The following is a 27,957-nucleotide window of genomic DNA, read 5'->3' on the forward strand; positions in this document are numbered from 1 at the left end:
GGAGCAATTTACATTATAAAAAAGTAACTGTACTTACAGTAGATTTCATTCACAGTTTTGTACAAAAAATCTAACCAAATGAACAAAGGGCAGATGATTTACAGGGTTTTATTATGTTTTTATTTTATTATTTAAGTCAAACATCTATGGATCGGCCCAAATCTCCTCTTTCCAATGGCAGAGTTAAATCTGGATTTAGTACCACCAGTCGCCCATTACAGGGCAGCAAAGACCGTGAATTTTCTAGACATTCACAGAAAGGTACCTAAATAAACGATATACGTTGTATTTTATGGCAATAACGTTCAGGTTTGTTCGACTCGTGAGATATAATTGATAATAATTGTGTAGTTTTATGAAATGTCCATCGAAAACCCTGAGTCTCCTCTTTCTTAACACTTTTAGAGCCTTTGATTAACCTCCGCTCTCTGATGCCCAGCTCTTCCTCTCTGTTTCCCCCTGCCTCTAACCCGCCACCTGAGAGCTTGCCATCTCTCCCATGTTTCACTGAGGTTCAGCAGAGCCACATTGAAAAAACCCTCAGAGGAATGAAACCATCCACCTGCACCCTGGATCCCATTCCAACTGCCCTGCTCAAGTCAAACATCCCCAGCATCAGCCCAATCATCACCCAGGCTGTAAACATCTCCCTTCAAACTGGCCATATCCCATCTGCCCTCAAAGTTGCCATCATCAGCCCCCTCCTAAAGAAGCCCACCCTGGACCCGGAGGTTCTTGCCAACTACAGGCCTATTTCGAACCTTTCCTTCCTATCCAAGGTTTTGGAAAAGGTAGTTGCCTCCCAGCTCCAGGACCACCTTAAAAATAACACCCTGTTCGAGAAGTTTCAGTCAGACTTTCGCTCATCCCACAGCACGGAAACAGCTCTGCTCAGGGTGACGAATGACCTTCTAATGACCGCTGACGCAGGATCACCATCACTCCTCATCCTCCTCGATCTGACAGCGGCGTTTGACACTGTGGACCACACCATCCTCCTGGAGCGCCTCCACAACACTGTTGGACTGTCGGATCATGCACTACAGTGGTTCCAGTCCTACCTCTTAGGCAGGACTGAATATGTCTCACTGGGAGGACACAAGTCCAGGCTGCTCGATGTCACCTGTGGTGTTCCGCAGGGGTCGGTTCTTGGTCCCATCCTATTCATCACCTACATGCTCCCCCTCGGTCGTGTCATCGGCAGACATGGAATGTCCTTCCATTGTTATGCCGATGACACACAACTCTACATAAAAACGGCCCCAAACCCCTCTGCAGCTCTGTCATGCCTCACCACCTGTCTTGGGGAGATAAAGGCATGGATGAACAGCAACTTCCTCCAACTAAACAGAAAAAAAAACGAGGCACTTCTAATTGGCACCCCTCACCAGGTTCAGTCTTCATCCATATCACATCTCACCTTTGACGGCCAGGTAATCCCCCTCTCCCCCTCAGTCACAAATCTGGGGGTTCGATTTGACCCCCACCTGACCTTCAACATCCACATAAAACACCTGCAAGACCTCATTCTATCACCTAAGAAATATATCAAAACTCCGTCCCACTCTAACCCTGTCGGATGCAGAGAAGCTTGTCCATGCCTTTATCTCCTCAAGACTGGACTACTGTAACGGACTCTTCATCGGGATTCCTGGCAAGAGCATCCAAAAGCTGCAATACATCCAGAACAGCGCTGCCAGGATCCTGATGAGAGTCCGTAAACACGATCACATAACCCCCATCCTCCACTCACTACACTGGCTCCCCGTCTCATCCCGGATCAATTACAAAATCCTGATCATCACCCATAACTGCATAAACGGACACGCACCCCTCTACCTTCAGGAACTCATCACTCCACAATCCTCCACCCGCACCCTCAGATCCGCAGGTAGCCTGCTCCTTCAGGTCCCCAATAACTGGCTCTGCACCATGGGTGACCGAGCCTTCTGCACGGCTGCACCACGCCTGTGGAACAGCCTCCCCATCCAGCTGAGGGCACCACAGAGCCTGGACTCTTTTAAAGCAGGCCTGAAAACCTACCTGTTCAAAAAGGCCTTTGACTGTTAGCTGTTTATTTTAATTTTCTTGTGCTGTTTTTTTTTCCAATTGTCTGTTTATACTATGTTTTTAATTAACTATGTTCTATTTTTATCTTATTTTTATTCTGTTTTATTTTATTTGTTTTACTAATACAAATTTTTTTTAAACCGTTTTAACCCTGTAGTGTAGCACTTTTGGATCCCAGCGAACAAAGTGCATTACAAATTACAAATCTATTATTATTATTGTTATAACCTTGATTTACCCGTTGAATGCCACCATCCACTTCAATGTTAGCGTTAAAAACGCCTAATCTATGTTTTAAATTATGGCTGTCTAATCTGCCCGTCGCTTATCAATGACTCGTTTGCAATCAACATTGTCGAAGTGGATTGTCTTTTTTATCTGTTCATTTTCGTTTTATAGCATTTTGAAAAGCCCTTGTTTTCAAGGAAAATATAAAGATTCCATGATAAAAGACATTTACTGGAATATTCTAGAATACACAAAAACGTTGTCATTTTTCGGCCTATTTATGAATAGTTTTCAAATAAACGCTAGATTAGGGCGGCTATGTGGTGCAGTGGGCAAGGCGCTCACCACGAATACTGGAGACTGGGCTCGAACAGGTTCGCCTCCCTGTTTGAGCCCAGCGCTCCACATTGCTTTCAGTTTAGCTGGTCGTCCGCACTAATACACATTGGCAGTATTAGGGGGAGGGAAACTGATGGGTGGGGATCGGGCGTTGTGGACAGCGACTCCTACAGGTCGGTTGGTGCGCCTGCGCAGTAGAATCAGGAAGCGACGGGGGCGGGGCCCCTCCAAAGCCCAGACCCCTGACCCTGAAAGATCGAGCCGTGCAGGTGGAAAGATGCGACTGCTGTTACCTCGAGTATCGGAGGGGACTCGTGCTATTTATGACTTAATAAACATTGCAGCCGGCTTGTGGGAGGCATGAAACGGCGTTCAAAGACAGGGGAGGGTTGAATTGGATGATACGAAAATTGGGATGGGAGAAAAATAGAAAATGGGAGAGAAAGTGGATAAAAATAAAAAAAAAACGCTAGATTATCGATAGTATATGTGTACGTATGCACGCTATAGACGCTAGCTGAAAATCTCTTATTTCCTCATCAGCGATCGCGCACACACAGACACATCACACATAGGGCAAACGCTGAGATCTCAGCGAATACAACTCTGATTATCCCAAGACTGGTAAAATAGATTCCTTACCTCAGATGTTCTCCAAAAAGATTATTCCAATTCCTGATTGCCATTCCAAATATCGATCACGCTTATTGATTGATTATTGGCTGCTGTGAATATATATTCCAGGCTGATTCCCGTCCCGCGAGCAGATCCCTCTTGAGCATACTGCTCGCCAGCACAAGGAGCGAGTTGGCTCCCCCCCCCAGAGATCTACAGATCCCAGGTCAGTCTAAGCGACTGACCTGCAGTTACACAGGGATAGACGATAGGCGGATGCTTTTTTCCAATCTGAGCTCCTGTAGGGGCTGGTGTACCAACGGGAGACTCGGTTGATGAAATATGAATTCAGATCGCTAATAAAAGAATAAAACGATATTTGTCGTCGTGGGCATTCAACGGGCCGGCTGATAAAACGAGATATGTCGTCCGTGGCACTGAAAGGGTTAATACATTGATTGCCACGCAGTATGCCCATCATTATACCCAGTCTGCCACCGTTGAAAGCCTATGGAGATGTTTACCTTCTTTGCAGGGCTATAACTTTTTAAATTGTATTGCTACCGTATATTGACATTACTATGGCCCATTCAACATCGATTATCTATCGTTCAGGATGTGGGAACGTTATATTTTTTCATTCATACATTGTTGTGTTAATACCTTCGAGAATATAAGTGTGTTTTTAATCTTTTCGGCTGTAATTCCAAAAACAGTAGTTATAGGCCCTAAAGCATATATAGATTATCGATTGGCGTTTCTTTCCCATACACGCTATATTAAAAAATTCAAATGTATATGATCGGTATACATTATGCTTTATCATGGGTGGAGGAAAGGGGGGGGGTCATTTATAATTCCTTGATCGTCAGTAACGGCTTTATTTACTATGGGTTGATATATTGATCAGACTGTTTGCAGTGAAATTAATAAACAATCGGGTTGAAAATAACGTTACTGCCCCCTTACCTGGAGGTAATGAGACTGGAGGAGAAAGATCCCAATTATTCGACGCCGATCACCTAGATCCATTTCCGGCTCGTATGGCGCAATAAACGCCGAAATCATATCGATTATTGCGTTATGGCAGTGATCCATATGCACACCAGTGTTTGTAGTCCTGTAGCGAGATGTGACTGCCGGAGGAATTTCCTCGACGCACCGATGACGCTATCCGGTTTTTGAGTGTGTAACTCGCCCGACCATCCACCAGGCGGCGGTATTGAGGCGTTGCAGTCCCATTTAGGGTCCCGCTGCAGCAGCGGGGGTTGGGTGGATGAATTATGAATGCCATGGCGAAAAAATGATATTTATCTCAAAAACGCTGCGATGTTGGCGGTCAACGCATCGCGGGTAATAACGCTGGACAGCGTTTTTGGCGCTGGATGTGTTAAGACTACAATGATTTCTTGACTGCGTCATGTCCTTGGGTCTAAAAGATCCGGTTTCCGATGCAATGTACAGAGATTTTTTATAAGCTCATATTTCGCTAATAACACTTACAATCATTGGTAAACAAATGTAGTGCTGAAAATAATAGACTTGACTGCTGTTTTGATAGGGTTAGGGTCTTGGCAAAAAAGATAACTTGATCTACTTTTTCTCCTGTTTTTTTGTGTTTTTCTCCCATCCCAATTTAGTCGTTATGCCAATTCCCCCCTCCCCTTCCTGGTTGTTGCTCGCATGTGCCCCCCACTGGTCGCTCTAGGGAGCTCTGAAGTCTTTTCAGATGCTTCCTCTGAGACATAGGAGACAGCCAGCAGCATCTTTTCACCTGCCAGCGCGGACTCTCATTGGTGAGGTGTAACGTGTGGGAGGCCACACTACCCTCACCATCTCCCTCCCTCGCTGTGCAGACGCCCTGACCGACCGGAAACCTGTAGGACTCGCTGTTTACAACGACCAGAATACCACCCCACTGGTTTCCCCCCCGGTCGACTCTGCCAATTGAGCCAGTATGACGGCCGGCCAAGCCGGAGGCAACGCTGACAGCTGGATTCGATACCAGTGTCTCTCGTGTTGGTGACGAGCGCTTAGTCCGCTGCGCCACCCAGCCGCCTTGGTCTTGGCTGCATTTGAAAAAGAAACGCAACATTAATTCATACGGACTGTATCTATTTGTGCCGTGAAATAAATCTCTGCCCGGTACCGAGATCTCGGCAGATCGGGCTTAAGAGGTTAAGCAGGATATTGACTAGTATCCAGAATATTAACGTACATTTAAACACCTTATCCTGACTCTAACATCTTAACCAGGCTTTGAGCTAGTATCTGGAATATTAACATGCATATGAACACCTTATGTTACCCAGGAAGCAGATTTGTGGCCCTTAACCCCATCCTCTCCAGACATTGTTGACATAAAGCCAGCTAACATGGAGGAGCTGACGGAGGTCATCACAGCGGCGGAGTTCCACCCCCACCAGTGTAACACGTTTGTCTACAGCAGCAGCAAAGGAACCATCCGTCTGTGTGACATGAGAGCCTCGGCGCTGTGCGACAAACACTCCAAATGTGAGCTTCACTCAGACAGGTTCACAGGTGGCTTAGCGCTAGCTTCATTAGGCTAAACACACCCCCTCAATGAGCACTTTATAAGATAAGATAAGATATTCCTTTATTGATCCCCTTGGGGAAATTCAATTCATTATCATACTGGCCCATTGGTGAGTGTGTGTGTGTCTCAGTGCAATCAAAGAGTTTGATTCTGAAGCCAATCCATTTGGAAGTGATGATCGCTGATAAGTGAAAGTTGGTTTTAAATTTGCTTAGGTCAGTGGTCCGATCATAAAGGTGAATGCCAGCCATTTTAAGAATGCATATGTTTATTCCTGTGTCCCACTATAGTTTTTGTCTGTCAGTATTTGTTTTAAAGGGTTAGTGTTTCTCTGGTCAGTCTTAATGTTTTAACCTCTTAACACATTCCCTGCCACGGTTATATCCATCAATGTAGGCTCACTGCCACCACTCTAAGCCTATGGAGATGTTCACCTTCTTTGCAGGGCTATAACTTTTTGAATTGTATTGCTAAATTGACATTACTATGGCCCATTCAACATCGATATCGTTCAGGATGTAGGAACGTTATACTTTTTCATTAATAGATTCTTCCAAAAATACCTTCTAGAATATAAGTATGTTTTTATCGTTTTCTGCAGTAATTCATAGAACGTGAGTTATAGGCATAAACGCATATATAGATGATCAACTGCAGTTTATTCCCGATACACGCTATATTAAAAAATTCAACTGTGATCCTATACGTTATGATTCATCATGCGCGGATGAAAGGGGGGGGGGTCGTTTATAATTCCGTGATCGTCAGTAAATGCTTCATATCGATTATTGAGTTATGGCAGCGATCCATATGCACGCCAGTGTTCGTCTGTAGTCCCGCAACGATATGTGACTGCCGGACGGATTTCCCAGATGCACCGATGGCCACTTCCGGTTGTAACTCGCCCGATCATCCACCAGGTGGCGGTATTGAGGCGTTGCACTATTGTGCAGGGTCCCACTGTATCACCAGAGGCTGGGTGGCGGAATTATGAATGCCATGGCGAAAAAATTTAATATGATCTCAATATCGCTGTACAGCGTGGTTTGGCAGAATTCGCATGGCCGGCAAACACGCTGTACAACGGGATTGGCGGTGGATGTGTTTACTTGAACTTGGGGCCTTTTTTTGCTAATCTTAGCTTTATACTTATTTTGAAAGATAACATTCTGAAGTTACTAATGCAAAAAAGGAAAATCACTTAGTGCTAATGAAATAGAGTAACAGAGGTCTGAACTTGAGTTGAACTTGAACTTGTGTACTCACATTTTCCTCTAGTGGTTGCAATATCCACCCCAACAAATAGGTATAAGCTGGAAAACACCGCGGATCCATAGCCTGAAGTCTTATGTACTACAGGTCAAAATGTTTATAAAAATCCGTTCAGAAATGGAAATGAGATCTGGGTAAACCGTGCGGGGGGAAAAAAGCATTTCCTCGTCCATGGCCATTCATTCTAAATGTGATTCACTTCTGCTTTTCGCTCGTCAACTTTCACCTAGATCCCGTATTCGCACCCCCCCACGTGGGGTATCATTGGAAAGCTACACTCATTGGCTTCAATCATTGACCAATAATTTTTGCAGCGGATGATTGGCAGTTTTGTAGCATCGAGAGTCCGGGGTGGTCATCTGACACAGGCGCGTAAAAAGATGCTCGCCTGACATATCATCATGTAACTCAAGAACCGAGGCACGGATTTGGTCGTGTGAGGTGGCGTTCGAACGGCAACAAATATATCTTTAATTGGGTAATTTATATGTTCTGTCTAAATGCAGCCCTGAGCCGCTAGATGCTCGCTAAGTGCCGTGACTTGCCGTGTGCGTTCCGCCGACGGGGCACGCCGGGTCGTATACGTTAAGAAGTTAAAGGGTTAGTGTTTCTCTGGTCAGTCTGATTGTTTTAAAGGGTTAGTGTTTCTCTGGTCATCGGTCTTAATGTTTTTCTCTGGTGTTTTCTTAGTGTTTGAGGAGCCAGAGGACCCCAGTAACCGTTCCTTCTTCTCTGAGATCATCTCCTCCATCTCAGACGTCAAGTTCAGCCACAATGGGCGTTACATGATGACCCGGGACTACCTGTCTGTGAAGATCTGGGACCTCAACATGGAGAACAGGCCTGTGGAGACCTACCAGGTCAGTACCGTTAAACACAAGTTTCCTCAAGGCAGTAGTACTGGAAATCATTACCGTTACTGTATTGAAAAGTATTATACATTATTGCAATTGTTGAGTGGGACTGTGGGTCAACTTCTATGATGAAGTTGTAGAGGACTGGGCAGAGAGTCCTTGGAGAGTTCTCAGGCTTTACTTCAGTTAGCCCTGTACATTAATTAGTGAAGACTGACCAATCACAGGCATTAAAGCGTTCAGTCTCCAGACGGATTTCCGTCAATTTGATTGGGAGATCCGTCAATTTGATTCGCAGTCTGACGGAATTGGCTACCTGTTATAATATGATTTGTAGATGCATACAGATTGAAACAAAATTGAGCCAATCAGAGGCGCCAAATATCATGAAAAAGGGAATTTTTTTTCTACCGGGGCCGCGCCAAGCAGTCATCACTCAACGACTCGAGAGACAGGACGCTGCTCGCTCCGCGGTTGCAGCTGGAAGCTATTGGGCGAGTGACATTTGCGAGGTCTGAGAGGTCTGTCCGCCACATGGCAGGGTAACAAAATAGTAATGTAAAATAATTAAAAACTGCTGTGTTTTGGTTTTACGACAGTTGCATTTTTTTGCAGCCTCGCGCGTCAACTCTGCTTGTTTACCGACGTCACAGCCACCACATGCTTAGTAGCTGCTTGCACTGTAACGCTGCTATACCGATTAGCTAACGTTAGCTTAATAGCATCGGTTAAATGGAAGGAGTAAGCCGGCCACTAAAAAGAAAACCCACCACGGTTTTCTCAGATGAAAAGGATGAGCGGCACCACCCAACAAAAGAAAGTTTCGAGAGGAATGGAAGTTTGAAGATGGCAGTGTTTCAAGAGACTGGCTAGGCTACTGGGGGCTGTAGTGGTGAGTTAACTTGTTCCGTGTTCCGCAACTATGTCAAAAAGAAAAACAAACAACACGTTTGTCATTGTCGTGTTACTTCACAGTACAATACGTGAGTCCCCTGCTGTGGTTGTGAGTATACGTTTATTAGCTTAACTCCGTAGCAACATCACACGGGTGTATCTGTGTAGACAGTCTCCTCCCCACCGTATGTTCTCTCCCCACCGTATGTATCTTTTTTCTACCACCCCCTCCTCCTAATGTACAGTCTCCTCCCCATCATATGTATAATCACTGTCAGGATCTATGGGTAACATTACTGTATATTTGCATATTGTATATGTCACAAATGTAACATTACTATATACCTGTAGTATGTCATGTATGTCCCTATGCCATAAATGTCATGATGTCAATGTCATGTATGTCATAAATGTCACTATGAATTGAAAATGGGGGACCCTGATGATGTAAACAAGACAAACGTCTTTCTCTGGTCTGCATCCCCTTAACACATTAACTGCCACAGAGTTTGCCCGTCTCATACCACTCTCTGCCACCACTCTAAGCCTATGGAGATGTTCACCTTCTTTGCAGGGCTATAACTTTTTAAATTGTATTGATAAATTGACATTACTATGGCCCATTCAACATCGATTATCTATCGTTCAGGATGTAGGAACGTTATACTTTTTCATTCATAGATTCATACGAAAATACCGTCTAGAATATAAATATGTTATCGTTTTCTGCAGTAATTCCTAGAACGTGAGTTATAGGCATAAACGCATATATAGATTATCAACTGCTGTTTGTTGCCGATACACGCTATATTAAACATTTCAACTGTACATGATCATAAACGTTATGACTCATCATGCGCGGATGAACGGGGGGGGGGGGGGGGGGGTCGTTTATAATTCCGTGATCGTCATTAAATGCTTTATGTAGTATGGGTGATATATTGATCAGAGCAGTTTGCATTAATAATAATAAACAATCACGCTGAAAATGACGTCAGCGTCCTCTTACCGTTCGCCGATGAGACTGGAGGAAAAAGATCACACTTATTTGACGTGGAACGACTAGATCCATTTCCGGTTTGTATAATAATAATAATAAATGCCCAAATCATATCGATTATTGAGTTATGGCAGCGATCCATATACATGGATGTGTGTCTAGAGTCCCGCAACAATATGTGAGTGCCGGACGCATTTCCCAGATGCACGGAGATCACCAGAGATCCATTTCCGGTTGTAACTTGTCGATCATCCACCAGGCGGCAGTATTGAAGCGTTGCAGAGTTGTGCAGGCTCCCACTATCAGCCGGGGCTGGGTGAGGGAATTATGAATACCATGGCGAAAAAATGAAATATGATCTCAATAACGTCGTACGCCGTGGAATGGCAGAATTAGCATGACCTTGAAACGCGTTGTATGACGTTATTGCCGCCCAATGTGTTAACAATTGTGTGTATTGAGCCATACTGTATTGTACCCATTCTGCAATCTGTTAAATATTGATTGATTGATTGAACATTTTATTAACAGATTGCAGAATGGGTCCCATACAGTACAGCTCAATACACACAATTGTTAAGGGGATGTAGACCAGAGAAATACTTTAGTCTTGTTTACACCAGGGTCCCCCATTTTCAATTCATCATAACATATATGACACACATGACATACAGATAGACAATACTGCTACATCTATACATTCATGACATACCAGATTTACAAATACAGTATTGTTTGTGATACAAAAATAGTCTAAAAAAGAGAGTATATACATTTGACGAAGAAACTGTACATTGGAGGAGGTTGGGTAGGTGGGGTGGGGGGACTGTACATTGGAGGTGGTTGGGTAGGCGGGGTGGGGGGGGGGGGGGGTAACTGTACATTGGATTATTGACTAAACCTTACTTGGTCCCAAGAAGAGGGTCTCGTGTATTAAATAAAGTTTTCATTCATTAATTCACTCTGGATCTGGTCAATCCAGTAGCAATACACACAATTGTTAACACTTTGGTTGCCTTGGGTTAAATTAATGATATACCATAGGTTGCCGGCTCTATTTGTCTATGGAGAAGTACCCCTTCTTTGCATGGCTATAACTTTTTAAATTCTATTACATTGCCATTATTAGGGCCCATTCAAAGTCCTATATGTATTGTTCATTGTGTAGCAACGTTAAACTTTTTCATTCACATATTCATAGTAAAGTATGGTCTAATGTATAAGTATGTTTTCATCTCTTTCTGCAGCTTTCTCCAGAACGTGATCTATAGCCCCAAATGCATTATATTGATGATGCAATACAGTTTTATGGCAATCAGCGCGATATAAAAAATTCCAACTAGACGTACTTCTAGAAGTTACTACACGTCATCTGATGTTGACCGGATGGGCTAGGGGGCGTTTATAATTCCGTGGGCAGCGTTATACCAATCATCTAATGTGGGTCAAATGTTGATAATAGCAGTTAGTATCGAAGACGGTAACGTTACACGCTGAAACTCACCCCAGTCTCCGCGCGCCGTTGGGCGATCATCGTCGAGTTGAAATCTTATCATTATGGGATGTAAATTTACCCGGTCCATCTCCAGCTTGTATAATGGTATATACGTCCAAATCATGTTGTTTATCGAGTTATTGGCAATCGATCACTGTGTAGTGTGACGAGCCAGAGTCGCGGGACCTATAGCGAGCGCCGGAAGTACTACGGTCGTCTAGGACAACCTCTATTCAACATCCTGTTTGGCGATTGCGCCGATCGGCCACCAGATGGCGCTCCTGAACCGCCAGAGAGCTCAGTGGGTCCTGCTGGTGGATCTCAGGCCAGCGGAGGGGACATATGAATCCGATCGCAGATTTTTGAAATATTGATATAAGGACGCTGTACAGCGTCCCCCGGCAACTTGAGCATGGCCAGCAATGACGTGAAAAGATGTTTCATGGCAGTCAAAGTGTTAAGGGGATGCAGACCAGAGAAAGATGTTTGTCTTGTTTACATCATCAGGGTCCCCCATTTTCAATTCATAGTGACATTTATGACATACACAACATACATGACATCATGACATTTATGACATAGGGACATACATGACTTACAGGTATATAGTACTGTTACATTTGTCACATATACGATATGCAAATATACAGTACTGTTACCCAGAGATCCTAACAGTAAATATATACATATGATGAGGAGGAGACTGTACATTAGGAGAGGGTGGGTGGTAAAAAATATATACAAACGGTGGGGAGTAGACTGTCCATTGTTGTTGTGGCATAATTACGAAACGTGTTTAGTCCCTTGTTTGTATGATAACAAGCCGCTGAGTTCATGGTTCAAAGTAATGGGAAAAGGGTGCTAGCTCGCCATCAATCAGAAGCTAGCCACAAGACTTGCATTCACGCTCTCCAGCACACAGCCTCCCTGCCTGGCACAACAACCACAACAGTAGGGTCTATAGTCACAGTCAGGACAGTAGGCTCTACAAGTCGGCTCCCTTAAAACGCTAACGCTATTTATTAAAAAAAAAAAAAGTGGAGGTTAAAATAAGAATATGACTTGGCCTGAAAAAAAGTTCAGTCAGGAGAATTTTTGTTGCTTTAATCCCTGCAATCAGTGCCTCCCTTTGAAAACCACTGGCAACCGCTCATGTCTATGCACTGTCTGTTTGAGAGGTGCAGCTAGCCTACACAGAGAGGCTTTACTATCTGTAGACAGTAGGGCTGCATGACAAAAAAAAAATCTATTATTTTGTTTGATATTGTAATTAATGGAATTACATACCTGCCAACATTACACACCTGCCATTGGCCAGACAATGTAGCTGAGGAATGGGGAGCACTTGATTTGATGTAGAAGAACAATTAATTGTGGAGGTCAAAATGGTGATCACGATTATTACACAGCCCTAACTTTTACCCACAATCCCCTGTGTGTGGCCCTATCACAGCTGGGTTCAGTCACACAGGCTTGTCTCTGCCAGACTCGTACGGACATGCTGATAGTTCAGTTAAGAGTTCTTGATTGAATTATTGAACATGTGTTTCCTGACCTGTATGCTGTTGTGGGATCTTTACTGGGCAGGTTTTAATATTAGTCAGGGAACACTGGAACAGAAGAGTAGGTTCACAGTAAAGTGGCCACACCTTTTCTTTTTATTTAAAGGGGAACTATCTTATAAATGGCCTTTTTGAGTGTTTAGCATTGTTTCCTAGCTATGTGGACTTATATTAATATGATCTATGTCTCAAAATTCTCATATTGGCGCATTCTTCCAATTCTCCTCTCACAATATTCACCCTCACTGAACTGAGTCATTTGAAAATGTGCGCGATATGTGATGTCAGAGAGACACCGCTGCATGATAATGTTGAGATAGAAGAACAGCTGCACACAGGCCCCTGCACCCCAGGCCACATTAGCTCAAAACGGCTCGAGATCTTGAGGTAGAAAAATGCTGTTTTTGAGGACTTGATTAGAAATACAAAACGATGAATAAAAAATATATATATATTACAGAGGTGTTCCATAGACTCACAGGAATTGTGTAAAAGTGCCCAAATAGTGAAAGAAATAGTAAAATAGTTCCCCTTTAAAAAGAATTAAAAGAAAATGCATGCTGTGCAGTTGAACAAAACATCCACAAGGTGGGCCTCTAACACTGCTATTGCATAACGCATTACTACAAAGAGATGCATTGGCAAAAGCAGCTTACTGTAATTTCATTCGTCCATGACATTTTTATTTACTGAGATTAAGGACGCAGGGGCTTACATGAAAACTTGTTTTTCTCCTTTATGTAAATTAAACAATAATGATATAGTTCATACTAGCTGAGTTCTAGACTAGTTCCATAGTTCATACTAGCTGAGTAGCTGATGTAACTAGACTAGTCGCTTACTACTCTTTGATGTTCTCTTGGCCTGGTTGTGTTTGTGATCATTACATGTCCATGAGTATCTGAGGAGTAAATTGTGTTTGTGATCATTACAGGTCCATGAGTATCTGAGGAGTAAATTGTGTTTGTGATCATTACAGGTCCATGAGTATCTGAGGAGTAAGCTATGTTCGCTGTATGAGAACGACTGCATCTTCGACAAGTTTGAATGCTGCTGGAACGGAAATGACAGGTCAGCTATGTACATGTTTTGGTTTTATTTTTACATGGACAAGTACGACGGACATGCTGGAAATGGCTGTCTCTAGAGCAGTATCCAGGGTTCGCACAAGGTCCTTGAAGTGCTTAAATTGCTTGATTTTTTACAAAGAAAAGTCCAGGCCTGGAATTCCTTAAACAGCCCATTTTTTAACAAGGTGCTTAAAAAGTCCTCAAAATTCAAATCAACCATTCGCATTGAAAGTTTTGTTCATCCATGATCAAATTGTTCTCAATCAAGAAATAGTTTTTAATGTTCTGTTTTAATCAAATCTGACTAGTCCCTGTCTCGCTCGCTCCAATTGCTTTTCCTCATTTATTTGTGTGTGATGCTCTAGCTGGCAAGCAGGCAAAGAAGATGCTTAAAAAACAGCATTTAAAAGTGAATTGTACCCTTGGAGTGACATCCTTGAAAATGAATAATAGTGCTTGGAAAAGTACTTAAGTCCTTGAATTTCATTTTGCAATGTCTGTGGGAACCCTGATCTTAAAAAGTATACTACCAAAACGAAATGCCAGTGTTGATTTCCAATCATCAAGCCAGAAGATCTGACCAGGAAGGACATCATTTCAGCTTATTCATAGTAAAATAATATTCTTAAGGGACAATTGACAGGTCTACTGTCTGTCTACTGGAGTTAAGTAAGTAAGTAAGTAAGTAAGTAAGTAAGTAAGTAAGTAAGTAAGTAAGTAAGTAAGTAAGTAAGTAAGTAAGTAAGTAAGTAAGTAAGTAAGTAAGTAAGTAAGTAAGTAAGTAAGCTCTATTTCTAAAGTACATTTAAAACAACTGTAGTTCACAAATACCACCAACCTGGTTGTGTGCCAATAAAAGTATCTTGTATCTTGTTGCACCAAAGTGCTGTACATGTAAATGGCACTATAATAAGTAAGTCACCTTGGGTAAATGCAGTAAAATCATGGTAAAGAAAGCAAAAAGAAATACGACAAATATAACAAGTAATAGGAAATGGAGATATACACATGAAACAGGGTAGGTGTGAGATCAGACTATCCAGGGGGAAAAAAGCCAGTTTAAAAGCTAAAAGGCCTGGGTAAACGGGTAGGTTTTTAACCTAGATTTAAAGGCTTATGTTGGGGGAGAGGCCATTCCACAGATTTGGGGCAGCAACTGCAAAGGCACGGTTGCCCTTGGTCTTCAGCCTAGATGGAGGGACCACCAGAAGAGAGAAACGGGAGGATCTAAACTATCTAGGAGCAACGTGAGGGGATATCTATTAAATAAGAGGGAGCCAGGCCATTAAGGGCTTTGAAAACAAATAATAAGACCTTAAAATGTATCCTATGCTGGACTGGGAGCCAGTAAAGGGAAGCTAAAACTGGGGTGATGTGGTCTCTCTTTTTACTGCTAGTCAGCATTCTGGCTGCAGCATTTTGTACAAGCTGCAGACGGATATGGCTGAAGTCCAGGTGACTTGTTGAGAAGTAGAGAAGTAGAAAAGTCAAGTAGCATTCAAATCTTAAGACTATTAAATTAGTGTTCTTGTTCTGGACCAGACTTCTTGACTGTGGTGTGATTTGATTTGACACAGAAGTCTTGTTCAGAAATATCAGACCACATCATACATTCATTGACCAGTCAGAATTGAGTGTGAACAAAGTGCAATAATTGAAAGTAAAATAAAATATATATAAAGACCTGTTGCCCCCATATCCTTCATCTGGGTAAAAGGAGGCAACGGGGGGGAAAGATTAGCTGTTGTGGCCTTACTGTCTGCTATAAAGCCTCTCATGCCTCTCTTCCCAATATATCCACCTCTCTCTCTACCATCCCTCTCTTTACATCTCTCTCTACCATCCCTCTCTCTACATCTCTCTTTACATCCATCTCTACCATCCCCCTCTCTTTACATCTCTCTACCATTTCTCTCTACCATCCCTATCTCTACATCTCTCTCTCTACCATCCCCCTCTCTACATCTCTCTCTACCATCCCCCGCTCTACATCTCTCTTTACCATCTCTCTCTACCATCCCTCTCTACATCTCTACCATCCCTCTCTACCATCCCTCTCTACATCTCTACCATCCATATATCTACATATCTCTACATCTCTTTACCATTTATCTCTACCATCCCTCTCTCTACCTTCTCTCTCTACATCTCTTTACCATCTCTCTCTACCATTTCTCTCTACCATCCCTATCTCTACATCTCTCTTTACCATCTCTCTTTACCATCTCTCTCTACCATCCCTCTACATCTCGCTCTACCTTCTCTCTACATCTCTTTACCATCTTTCTCTACCATCCCTCTCTACACCTCTCTACCATCCCTCTCTACATTTCTCTCTACCATCCACCCTCCCCTCTCTCTCTCTTTCACCTCTCTCTCCAGTGTGGTGATGACGGGCTCCTACAACAACTTCTTCCGTATGTTTGACCGCGGCCAGCGTCGTGACGTGACCCTGGAGGCGTCCAGGGAGAGCAGCAAGCCCTGGCAGGTCCTGAAGCCCCGGAAGGTCTGCGCCGGTGGGAAGCGCAAGAAGGACGAGATCAGCGTCGACAGCCTGGACTTCAACAAGAAGATCCTCCACACCGCCTGGCACCCCCAGGACAACATCATCGCCGTGGCAACCACCAACAACCTCTACATATTCCAGGACAAAATCAACTAGTCGGAGGGGATGGGATGTGACATCGGCCAAGACACACATGCACTTCCTGTAGCCTCTTTTTAAGGGAGCATTCTGGTTATTTTCAACCTAGACCATAATCTTTCTATCATCTGGCGTCATACCGACCGATGCTGATCCTTGTCCGCTGGACTGCGGAGGAATGGGTTGTGTTTTCCTGGGTGCTGATTGGCTGCAGCTCTCATGGCTGTGAATCGCTCCCAATGTGGGCAACTGCACAGCAGACAAAGAATGTCCTAAAAATCTGACTATTATTTCTGTTTCTTTTTTTTTATTCTATAATGACACTGAAATGGACATATTTTATGTTTATGGTATTCTCTGTCTGTTGCCCGGCTGCAGTCGACTCCAGCCCTCTCAGATAAACACAACTCATTTGAGGTTCAGTGGATGAGATTTCGGTGGGACTGGGTCAGTGTGTTGATATGACAGGACGTCTAGGTTCCAGGTTGAAAACAACAGGAGTTAACTCCTTTTAACTAAGTCCAGGATGAAGTGTGGTGACAGCGAAGACTTTTACCCCTGTCTACTGCTGTCGGATCACCAGACTTTGCCATGTTTGCTCCAGATGTGGACAAATGAAACCTCATTCTTGCCCGTCATCAGCCTCTGTGTGGCACTGTGACGCTCGCCTTGTTTTTGTTTTTTGTTTCTGTGATGTCGTGCCAATTTTTTTTTTCTCAACCCATCTGCCCTTCTTTGCCCCAGGGTGTTATGGGTAAATGAGTTCTGTTCCTTTGTATTTGTGGCAACAGACGCACCTTTCCTTTTCTTTCTGACGATGGCTACGTTGTAGGGGAAACAAACACTTGGAGCCCCCACACCCCGCTTCTTTTCAGTTTCCCATTTCGTCTCGTGCCATTTGTCCTGTTTGTTTTTCTAATAGAGAGCCGCCAACTCTGTCTTTTTGTTATTTTGATTCGATTTCAAACAACCAGTGTTTTGTCCCCCATCATACTTTTACAGCAAGCCTCCTCAAACACCTTCCCACCTCCATGAATACTCGTAACGCAACACGCTCACACAAGCACACTCGTCACCACCAAGGCATTCTCCAGGCTGTCTGCCGAGGAAGCCAGGCTGACGGGTAGTTCCCAGAGACCCTTAGATACTGAGCCAGGCCAGCCAGGGGAGCTCCTGACCTCTGACCCCTACCTTTACTCTAGTAGGACCTCTTCTCCCTACTACTGTGCCTCTGGTTGCGACTCCACGGGCAGGCCTGGACTCTACAGAGACTTGAGTTTGGGTACCGATGTGCTCCGGATGTGCGTGTCTTTATTCGTTCCCTCTTCTGTTTTCTGTTGTCAAACGATAGTCAGGTTGAAAGAGATATTCAAAGATGATGATTATGATTGTCATATTTATAAAAATGGAACGAATGTCACATCAGATTTTGTTTTGTCATATAAATTTTTTTTTAGGCAGAACTTGACCTTCTGGAGTGGTGTGAAGTATACTGTCTGACCAGGCAGTTCTTCTCAATGGGGGTAAACCGTGCTTTTCATTAGTGCCACAAGGTCTCCTCGTTCCTCTCACACTGGACTCCGGAGTGTCTCTGAGCTGTTGTAAAGACTCCATATCACCCCAACGAACCCGACGACGTCTGACCCTGCAGGAACCCTACGCAAGCTACGCCTCAAGCCTATGCAAGCTAACGAGGCTTCCAGGCGGGCCAGACATACCAGGCCAGATCAGAGTGGCTTTGTTTGAGGCGTGGGGTTCACTTCATAACGTCTGCTGATAACTACTGTAGGCATCACTTGCTACCATGTGATGGTACAATAAGCTACAATAGTCTACAACAGACGACATCTGTCTGCACCATGTTAAAACTCTTGACGGTTCACTAAATATTGATGCCTCTGATAATAGTTTGACAATAATGATAAATACAATACCATTGTAACATATGACAGTGACGGTAATAAAGGAGCTACTTTTTTTACTTTTGTCATGTTTATTGATTACCTCCTTCATTCACCCTCATGCCTTTATAGCTCTTTGTTTTACATGCTTTTCTGATTCTCTTAAACTAAAGAACCTTGGTCACCTGGGGATAACTGGGCCCTTCGCCAGTGTTACTTAACTTTCAGTGCCACGGACAACATATCTTGTTTTATCAGCCCCCCCGTTGAGTGCCCATGACGACAAATATCGTTTTATTGTTTTATTAGCAATCTGAATTCATATTTCATCAACCGAGTCTCCCATTGGTACACCACCCCCTACAGGAGCTCAGAATGAAAAAAAAGCGCCCCCTATCGTCTATCCCTGTGTAACTGCAGGACCTGGGATCTGTAGATATGTAGAGGCGGAGCCAGCTGGCTCTTTGTGCTGGCAAGAAGTCTGATCAACATGGAAGTCATCGCGGGACTGAAAGCAGCCTGGATTATATATTCACAGCAGCCAATAATCAATCAACGCGATCGATATTTGGAATGGCGATCAGGAATTGGAATAATCTTTTTGGAGAACATCTGATCTAAGGTAAGGAGTCTATGTTACCAGTCTTGGGGTAATCGGAGCTGTTTTCGCTGAGATAACGGCGTGTCCCCTATGTGCCGTGTGTGTGTGTGATCTTGGGGGAACGAGAGAATCGATTTTCAGCTCGCGTCTATAGCGTGCATACGTACACATACTATCGATAATCTAGCGTTTTTTTTAAAACTATTCATAAATAGGCCGACAAATGACAACGTGTCTAGTGTATTCAAGAATATTCCAATAAATGCCGTTTATGAGGGAATGTTTCTATCTTCCCGGAAATTTTCGAGAGAACGATAGCTTTTCGAAATGCTATAAAAAGGATATGAACCGATTAAAAAAAAAATAAAAAATCCGTTTCGACAATGTTGACTGTAAACGAGTCATTGATAAGCGACGGGCAGATTAGACACATAGCCATAATTTAAAACATAGATTAGGCGTTTTTAACGCTAACATTGAAGTGGATGGTGGCATTCAATGGGGTAAATCCAGGTTAATCAAGGGCTCTGAAAGTGTTAAGGTTTCACACTGACCCTGGACCAGTTGCTTAGCCCAGATATAAACTATACTAAGAATATAATCCATATTCAAATCTTGATTCACCATGACTTAGCCAAGACACTAGCCAGACCCCAAAGAGGTCTATTAAATTTTTTATTTTTTTTATAACTATATTAGCCCTGACATCAGTAATTAAGTCTTCATCTCTTTGTTTCTTACAGTTCACTGTATTGTAGAGGAGTATCGTCCATTTTAAGAATTCAGTTTTTCCTGTGCTACAGTACAGTTCAGTCAGTATGTGTCGTTAACATGAACCACTCCTGATGCTATGAATCGTAGAGAGAATACCCTCCTAACTGGTATGAAGAAATCTTGAGGCTGCTCCATAGACTGAGGCCATAACGTTTTTATGTGAGCTCTTGCACCCAAATTAAGTTTTAATTATCTTTCTGACCTAGAAGTACTAGAATGTAAAGCTAATTTGGGTGTAAGCTCACACAAACATGTACTTTCCTCATAAAGTCTGATTATCATTCATTGTCTATGGCAGCTCCAGATTTTACATCCCAGTTTGGGGGGTTCTCTCTGATTTCTAGCTTTAGGAGATAATTGTGCATGTTTATAATTACTGACTGAACTGTCCTGGTGCACACACAGACCATAATGGGTGGCATTCCCCTTTTGGAGCTGGGCCAGCCATTACCCCAGAGCTGTGGATAACCCTGGTTTAGAAAAGTTGGCTGCTGCTGTTGTCGTAGTTGTCATCGTTTCTGTTTTTATGTGCCAAAAAACATAACTGGGAATGTTTTATTACAATGTTGTTCAGCTTCTTCATCATAATCACTTTTATTGTACTGAACTAGACCAATTCCAGTTTCCTGGTTCTCTGAAGACCAAAGACATGATGACGGGGGTCATCTTTTGAAAGACCGGTTACAGGTATAGGCCTAATGTGCAAATCTTTATACAATTGTTTAATGCTGTATTTCCATTTAGGACGTGTATATGCTGTAAACTGTTCATGATATATTCACAGCAGCAGAAAACACCAGCAGTGTTAAAATAAAAACGTTTGGTTTATTGATCATCGTACAAATATTGAGGGATGGAGGGTGGCTGTAAACGGGACATCTGTGGGAGCAAAGAGCAACATTTATGACACGTCTAACAATTGGGCCTCTGGTCATGTGGTCTTTGCAGCTGCAGACTAACAGCATGGCATGTCTGGACTGGCATGCGAGGACGTGAGCCTGTGCACGCGCTTACCAACTGAGGACGACTCGTTATCGTTCTTGAGACCAGGCCCCACACATGCGTGCAGCTGAGAGTCAAACTAATAGATGCTCTCTTTGGGGCCGTTTATCACTGGGTTTTATGTAATACTACAAAGGCTGCATTTCCCCATACTAATACTTTTATTTCCCACCCCCCTTTGTTATCATCTGGATCGTGTGACGTCGTCACCGAGCTCAGGGATGATGTCCTCTCCGCTGACTGGGTCAGTTGGGTGTTGGGGGAGGAATACAAGTACACTATTATTATTATTATTATTATTATTATTATTATTATTATTCTTGTTCTTGTTGTTGTTGTTACAGCCGAAGAACTATCTGATTTTTTGCGGCTGTCACTCTGTCAGTACTTGTGTGTGCTGCGTGTGTTCCTGTGTTTGTGTGCACGCGCGTGTCAGGAGAAAGGAGGGCGGGAGCTGCTGACAGCGACAGTCTATTATGCAAGCAGCCACCATGTCCGCTGCTACTTCAGCACACAACAACGGAGACTCTGGACTAAACGGTAGATATCGACCAAACGCGCCGTTCAAAATGCCTGCCATTCTGTTTGTTCGTTAGGAAACTTGTCGGGCGACGCGGTGGTATGTTTTGGGTTGTTTTTGGTGCCGTTTTAGTTGCTAAAGCAGTGTTGTAAGGCTTGGTTTTTTCTGCTGGGTGACTGGGGGAGGAGGGAGTACACAATGTTCTGTTTGGTTATTGACAGCTGCTGGGCCAATGGCGCTTGAGAAGGCTGTGTTTCCGCTTGACAGACAGCGCTGTAAATCTATCGCTGATCAACGCGGTGGTATGTAGGCGGGTTTTAACTGATGTCAACAAGGCGTGATGGAAGAGGTCCGAAAATCGGGCCAGAGAGACAGGACTTGGGAAATCAAATTATTGTAATAGTTTATATTCTCTGGACGGTTGATATGCGCGGAAAAGCAGCGTTGGTAGCCTCTTGAGCTGCTATGTTATGTCTTTTTTTGTGTGATACATTTCAGTGTGTATATTACAGTCATTTTTGGCAGGCCAATAAAATACCTAATGTGAAGTGTCTGTATATAGATGTTGCTGGTATGTTCAACTGTTGTACCAATCACTTTGTAAACAATTAACGTACAAGTTGTTTTCTACACATTTAACTGATAAAGTGATGAAGGTGGTTTCTTGTAGGCGGTACAACAACTACTTGGTGACTAGTGAACTACCCATAACATAAGCCCTGTTCTCTAAACCACAGACGGGTCTAAACTGTTAAATAATTTTAAATCATGTATTCTATATATTTGTACTTTGATAAAGGTTGACAAATCCCTTTATGACATCTATGTGTGTGTGTGTGTGTATATGGAGGACCATGATGTAAACAAGACGAAAGTATTTTTCTGGTCTGCATCCTCTTAGCAGTTGTTTGTATTGAGCTGTACTGTATACCCATTCTGCAATCTGTTAATACAGTTTTCAATCAATCAATGTTTGACTACCAAAAGGAACATTTCAAACCCAAGATGTTGTACAAAATAGTTAGTGTTGTTACTTTGCATGATTGTCTGTTTGTATGTATCTGTGTGTGTGTGTTTGTGTTTGTTTGTGTAAGTGTGTAACTATAGACGTGTTTATCTGAGAGAACATATCTCAGCTCTCTGTTGACTTGACTTGCTTAATTATGGGCCTGGTGGGGGTCCTAGCTCACTGTGTGTGTGTGTGTGTGCATCTCTGTGATTGACATTTTTCTTTAATTTCCTGTGAGAGAGAGAGAGAGAGAGAGATAAATGCCTGTGGTCCAGCATTTCCTTGCTGTAGGGGTGGGGGGACTGTGTGACTTGGCTTGCTGAGCTATTTCTGTCCAGAGTGACGAAGGGACATACATTGTGGAGGGTGAGCAAGGTTGTGGAGTTTAGGAGGGTTGTGGAGGGTGGGGAAGGTTGTGGAGTTTAGAAGGGTTGTGGAGTTTAGGAGGGTTGTGGAGGGTCGGGAAGGTTGCGGAGGGTGGAGACAAGACAGGAGAAAAGAGTTGGCTGTTGAAGGCCTGGTCATAATGAGTCTTTACTAGGGATGCTCGATATTGGCTTTTTTTACCGATACCGATATTGTCCAACTCTTAATTTCCGATACCGATATATGCAGGGTTTCACCCCCCCAAAAAATGGAATAATTTCAGGTAATTAACATTACATATCTCTTGTTGTGGAATTAACACAACATTATGCATACTTTTGACAATAAATAAAATCAGAATTTGTTCTTACTTGCTTTCCTGGGTAAATAAAGGTTATAGACATGTAAAAAAAAAAAAAAAAAAAAACGATATCACATTTGAACACTTTGGTCGCCAGGCTTATATTCTTAATAAACCATCCCACGCCAGCTCTATTTGTCTATGGAGAAGTTCCCCTTCTTTGCAGGGCTATAACTTTTTAAATTGTATTGCTAAATTGACATTACTATGGCCCATTCAACATCAAGTATCTATTGTTCAGGGTGTAGCAACGTTATACTTTTTCATTCACATATTCATACTAAAATACGGTCTAAAGCAGGGGTCAGCAACCTTTTTGACATGGAGTGCCTGTTTGAAATATAGTTGTAACTAGTGTGCCTCAACAATATTCCATGCATCGTAATTTTTTTCTTCTCATAATCAGGTATTTTTAATGATAATTTTTACATTATTACATCATTATTATTGTTATTATTAACAATATTATTATGATGGTTGTATCAACCCTAAATCTGAGTTGGGGGGGGGGAATGCAATGCAGACAAACAGCTGCATACAGTGCGACCATTTCACTCACATTTGCCCATTCATTTTTGGACACATCACACACCATTGGTGTGTGTACTGTACGTGTGCTGTCATAGCTCCACTTACAGGCCTAATGGAGAACACCAGGATGTGAATGAAGGGTGAATGTGAGGTATATCGTGTAAATAAGTTTTGATTGATCGCAAGACTACACTGTAAAAAAAAATATAATAATAAGTTACCAGAACTTAAAAATATTGAGTTCAGTTACTGTGCATTAAGGTTTTCAGTTTTCAATCCATAATAAGCTAACAGAAAAATAAGTACACAACCACATTATTTCAACCTAATAAAACTATGTTTATTGTCATTGTTTTAAGAACACAAGTTGACTTGGTAATACTCACATTTTGAGTAAAAAAAATTGCTTTTAACATGTGCAATGTTCAATGAAATAGAAAAATAAATAATACAATTTGTTGATTAATCCCACTGGTCACAATGGTGACCGTAATAATGTTTTTGTTATAAGGCTCTGCAAATGTTACTGAATGATGTAGCAATGTATTTCCAGCTAAATTGAAATAATAAACAAATAAAGGGTCTCAATTAAATATGTGGTAGTAAAAAGAACCTGTGGGAGGATTTCAACAAGATAAATGCGACAACAGTGCAAAATATTTCACTATAATATTTCAAAGCAATTTTTTTTTTTTTTTTTTTTATACTGCTGCCCCCTGTGCCTATGCAAATGCCCCCGCGTGCCTATGCAGGCACGCGTGCCTAGGGTTGCCTACCCCTGGTCTAAAGTATAAGTATGTTTTTATCGTTTTCTGCAGCTTTCTCCAGAACCTGATTTATAGCCCTAAATGCATTATATTGATGATTGTATACAGTTTGATAGCAATCGGTGCGAGATAAAAAATTTCAAATGGACGTGCTTCTAGAAGTTACTACTTATCATCTGATGTTGACCGGATGGGGGGGGTGTCGTTTATAATTCCGTGGCCAACGTTAGATGATTCATCTAGTGTGGGTGATATGATCATCAGAGCAGTTTATATCGAACACGTTAAAAAATAACGCTGAATCTCACCGTAGCTTCCTCGCACCGTTGGGCGATGAGCGTGGAGCAGAAATATTCCTATTATGGGATGTAGAAATATACGATCCATCTCCAGGTTGTATAATAGTATATACGTCCAAATCATGTTGTTTATCGAGTTATTGGTAACAGATTGCTATCCATTGTGTCTAGCTCGAGTCCTGGGACTATTAGCGAGTGATCGGACCAAATTGGAATGAGCACCAGCTTCCATTTCCTGTTTCCAGTTTGAGCAATCCGCCGATCGGCCACCAGATGGCGCTCTTGAACCGTTGGAGAGTTGAGGGGGGATCAACAGCAGATCTCAAGTCTCCGGGGGAGAAATATGATTGCGATCACAGATTTTTGAAATATTGATATCAAAGACGTGGTACGGCGTCTTTGGCAGAATGAGCATGGCGGGGAATGACGTGGTAAGTTTCAAGTTTCTTTAATAGTTGTCATACAGAAGTACAGAATACTTTTATACAAAATGCTTCGTACTGTTGCGCTCCAGAGACTGTGCAAGACAAGATAAGTATGAAATAAAATAACATAGTATAGCATGTAAGTTAGAAGTAAAAAAAAAATGAGGTCACAGTGTTCAGTATAGACATTATGTACAATGTTCGATGCAGAATAGACGTAACTGAGTTACCATATAATATACAATACTGTGCAGTGTACTAATATACAATACTATATAGTGCAAGGCAGAAATGGGATGAGGTGCAATTTAGGTACAATTTACAGTAGGTGTACGAGTTGTAGTGCAAATCCTTTATCAATAAATATAAAGTGTGTTTGTGTGATCTAAAGTGTGGAGAGTGGGTGCTGCAGTGTGTTGTTTGTTTAAGTGAGTGTGGGTGTGTGTGCTGTGTGTATTTGATGGTTGTTGCATAGTGTTTATTGTTCGTTTAGCAGCCTGATGGCCTGGGGATAGAAGCTTCTTCTGAGTCTTTCCGTGCTCGCCTTAAGACTCCGGTATCGCTTGCCTGACCGCAGCAGTTCAAAGAGGCAGTTGTTCGGGTGGCTCGAGTCCTTAATAATTCTCTTAGCCTTCCCCTTGCACCGCTTGTTGTAAATGTTCTGGAGGGTGGGAAGCCCCCCTCCAATTGTGCGTTCGGCTGAACGTGTCACTCTTTGTAGTCTGCTACGGTCTTTCTTGTGCAGTGCTATTCCCAAACCAGGAGGTGATGTTGCCAGTCAGGATGCTCTCTATTGTACATGAGTAGAAGTTCCTAAGGATCTTCTGACTGACTTGGAACTTCCTTAGGCGCCTGAGGAAGTAGAGGCGTTGTCGTGCCTTCTTCACAACACTGTCAATGTGTGTGGTCCATGTCAAATCCTCGGATATGTGGGCTCTGAGGTACTTGAAACTGTTCACTCTCTCAACCGGTGCCCCGTCGATGCTGAGGGGGCTGTAGTCCTTGACCCCCGACCTCCTGAAGTCCACAATCATCTCTTTTGTTTTGCTGACGTTCAGGGAGAGGCAGTTCTCCTGACACCACTGTGACAGGTTCTCTACCTCTTCCAGGTAGGCCCTTTCGTCGTTGGCAGAGATCAGGCCCACCACTACTGTGTCATCAGCAAATTTGATGATGGTGTTGTTGTTCTGCTGTGCTACGCAGTCATGTGTGTACAGGGAGTAGAGGAGGGGGCTCAGAACACAGCCCTGGGGGGCCCCTATGTTGAGCGTGATGGATGAGGCGTTTTTGGCGACCATAGTGTTAATGCCGATATCGGCCGATAATATCGGACATCCCTAGTCTTTACATAATGTTTTATTCTTTGCGTTAACCAGACTCTGGGAACCAGAAAATGGCCAATTAAAACTCTAACAAAAGATGGTCACTATTATGATATTAAAAAAAAATAGTGTGCTTCAATTTCCATTGTATTGATAAAGCCTATCCACTTCTTGCGAGAGGTTGCATATTCCAATTCATTACAAATTCACTATTCACTATTGTTGAAAGTACCATTTTGACCAGTTCTATAGGCTATACAATGGAAATGTAAAACAACAACCGGGTCCAGATTCAAGGCCAGTTTGACCCAGACTCTATTTCCAGAGACAGCACTGTGTTTTGGCGCTGTGTTCTGGCACTATCCTGTCCTGGCACTATCCTGTCGGATAAGGAACAGCCCAATCAGAACGAACTGTGCTTTATGATAATGATAACGATGTTCAACAAGTACTTGAGTAAGTTCAGTGTACAAATAAAGATAATTTTTTTTGTACATAATCTCCGAAGTAGCCTAATTAAAAAAAAAAAAAAAGGGAATACAATGCAACATAATTTTTTATTTTTTTTCTTAAACTAAGTGGTCTACTATACATATTCAAATAACAGCTCTACATTCCGACAGCCATCACTGATATAGATTGTCTGGTCAGTAACATGGGTCTCCCAGTCCGTCCCCTCCGCAGTAAAACGAAAATAGATTTCCTGGAATGCCTTCCCACTTCATCCAATCAGGAGAGAACTCCACACTACAAAAATGGTCTGACAAATTATAATTAAATACAAATTTTAAGCAAATATATGTGCTTGAAACAAATAAAATAATTGCCAGTGCAGTAAGAAAATGTGTCAATTTCTTGAAATAAGTAAAAATCTCTAGGGTTCTCTCTTCTGATTGGATAAAGTGGTAAGGGATACCAGCTCATTTATTTTGTGTTTACTGCAGTGCAGAGTGGAGGGACTGGGAGACCCATGTTACTGACAAAACACTATATCAGTGATGGCTGTTGGAATGTAGGCTAGAGCTATTTAACACTTATTTTAACAACAAGAAAATGCGCATTTAATGTCTCATTTGAAAAATGATGTATTCATTATACCAAATTTGTATGTGAAATACAAAATATAAAGTAAAATGTATTTTATAGGGATGGTGTGAGTAATCGATTACTCAAGTAATTACTCAGCTCAGAACTCGGCAGAATCTGCACCTGGCTTGCTGATAATAACAAACTATCATTACACCTGGGTAAAACAGAATCCATTGTCTTCTGATCAAATAACAAACTCAGCCAAACCAACGGCTTCTCTGTTACAGTGGGTGACAATATTGTCACAAGGAAAGATGAAATTACATGGGTTCCATCCTAGAGGCAAATCTTTCCTGTGACAAAATGGCATCCAATGTAATAAAAAAAGTCAACCAACGAACAAGATTCTTGTACCGGATCTCCTCTCTGGTAAACAAGAATACCCTGAAG

General features: G+C 42.5%; 2 protein-coding genes across 2 annotated transcripts in view; both read left to right on the forward strand.

The window, feature by feature from the left end:
- Nucleotides 1-18,581, forward strand: part of LOC311237504 (serine/threonine-protein phosphatase 2A 55 kDa regulatory subunit B alpha isoform) — a 118,123-nt gene extending 99,542 nt beyond the window's left edge. The window contains exons 7-10 of the mRNA XM_084325428.1: nucleotides 5,602-5,766; nucleotides 7,772-7,941; nucleotides 13,866-13,957; nucleotides 16,339-18,581. Coding sequence (XP_084181554.1) covers nucleotides 5,602-5,766; nucleotides 7,772-7,941; nucleotides 13,866-13,957; nucleotides 16,339-16,618 — 707 coding nt within the window. The 3' untranslated portion in view covers nucleotides 16,619-18,581. The remainder of the gene's footprint in view (nucleotides 1-5,601; nucleotides 5,767-7,771; nucleotides 7,942-13,865; nucleotides 13,958-16,338) is intronic.
- Nucleotides 18,582-21,285: 2,704 nt separating this feature from the next.
- The window catches only part of LOC311237549 (BCL2/adenovirus E1B 19 kDa protein-interacting protein 3-like), a 40,275-nt gene continuing 33,603 nt past the window's right edge, over nucleotides 21,286-27,957 (forward strand). Inside the window, exon 1 of the mRNA XM_084325493.1 lies at nucleotides 21,286-21,418. Within this exon, the coding sequence (XP_084181619.1) occupies nucleotides 21,355-21,418 (64 nt within the window). The 5' untranslated portion in view covers nucleotides 21,286-21,354. The remainder of the gene's footprint in view (nucleotides 21,419-27,957) is intronic.

The sequence above is a fragment of the Notolepis coatsorum genome, assembly GCF_963971535.1.
Source record: "Notolepis coatsorum genome assembly, chromosome: 11".
Lineage (NCBI taxonomy): Eukaryota > Metazoa > Chordata > Actinopteri > Aulopiformes > Paralepididae > Notolepis > Notolepis coatsorum.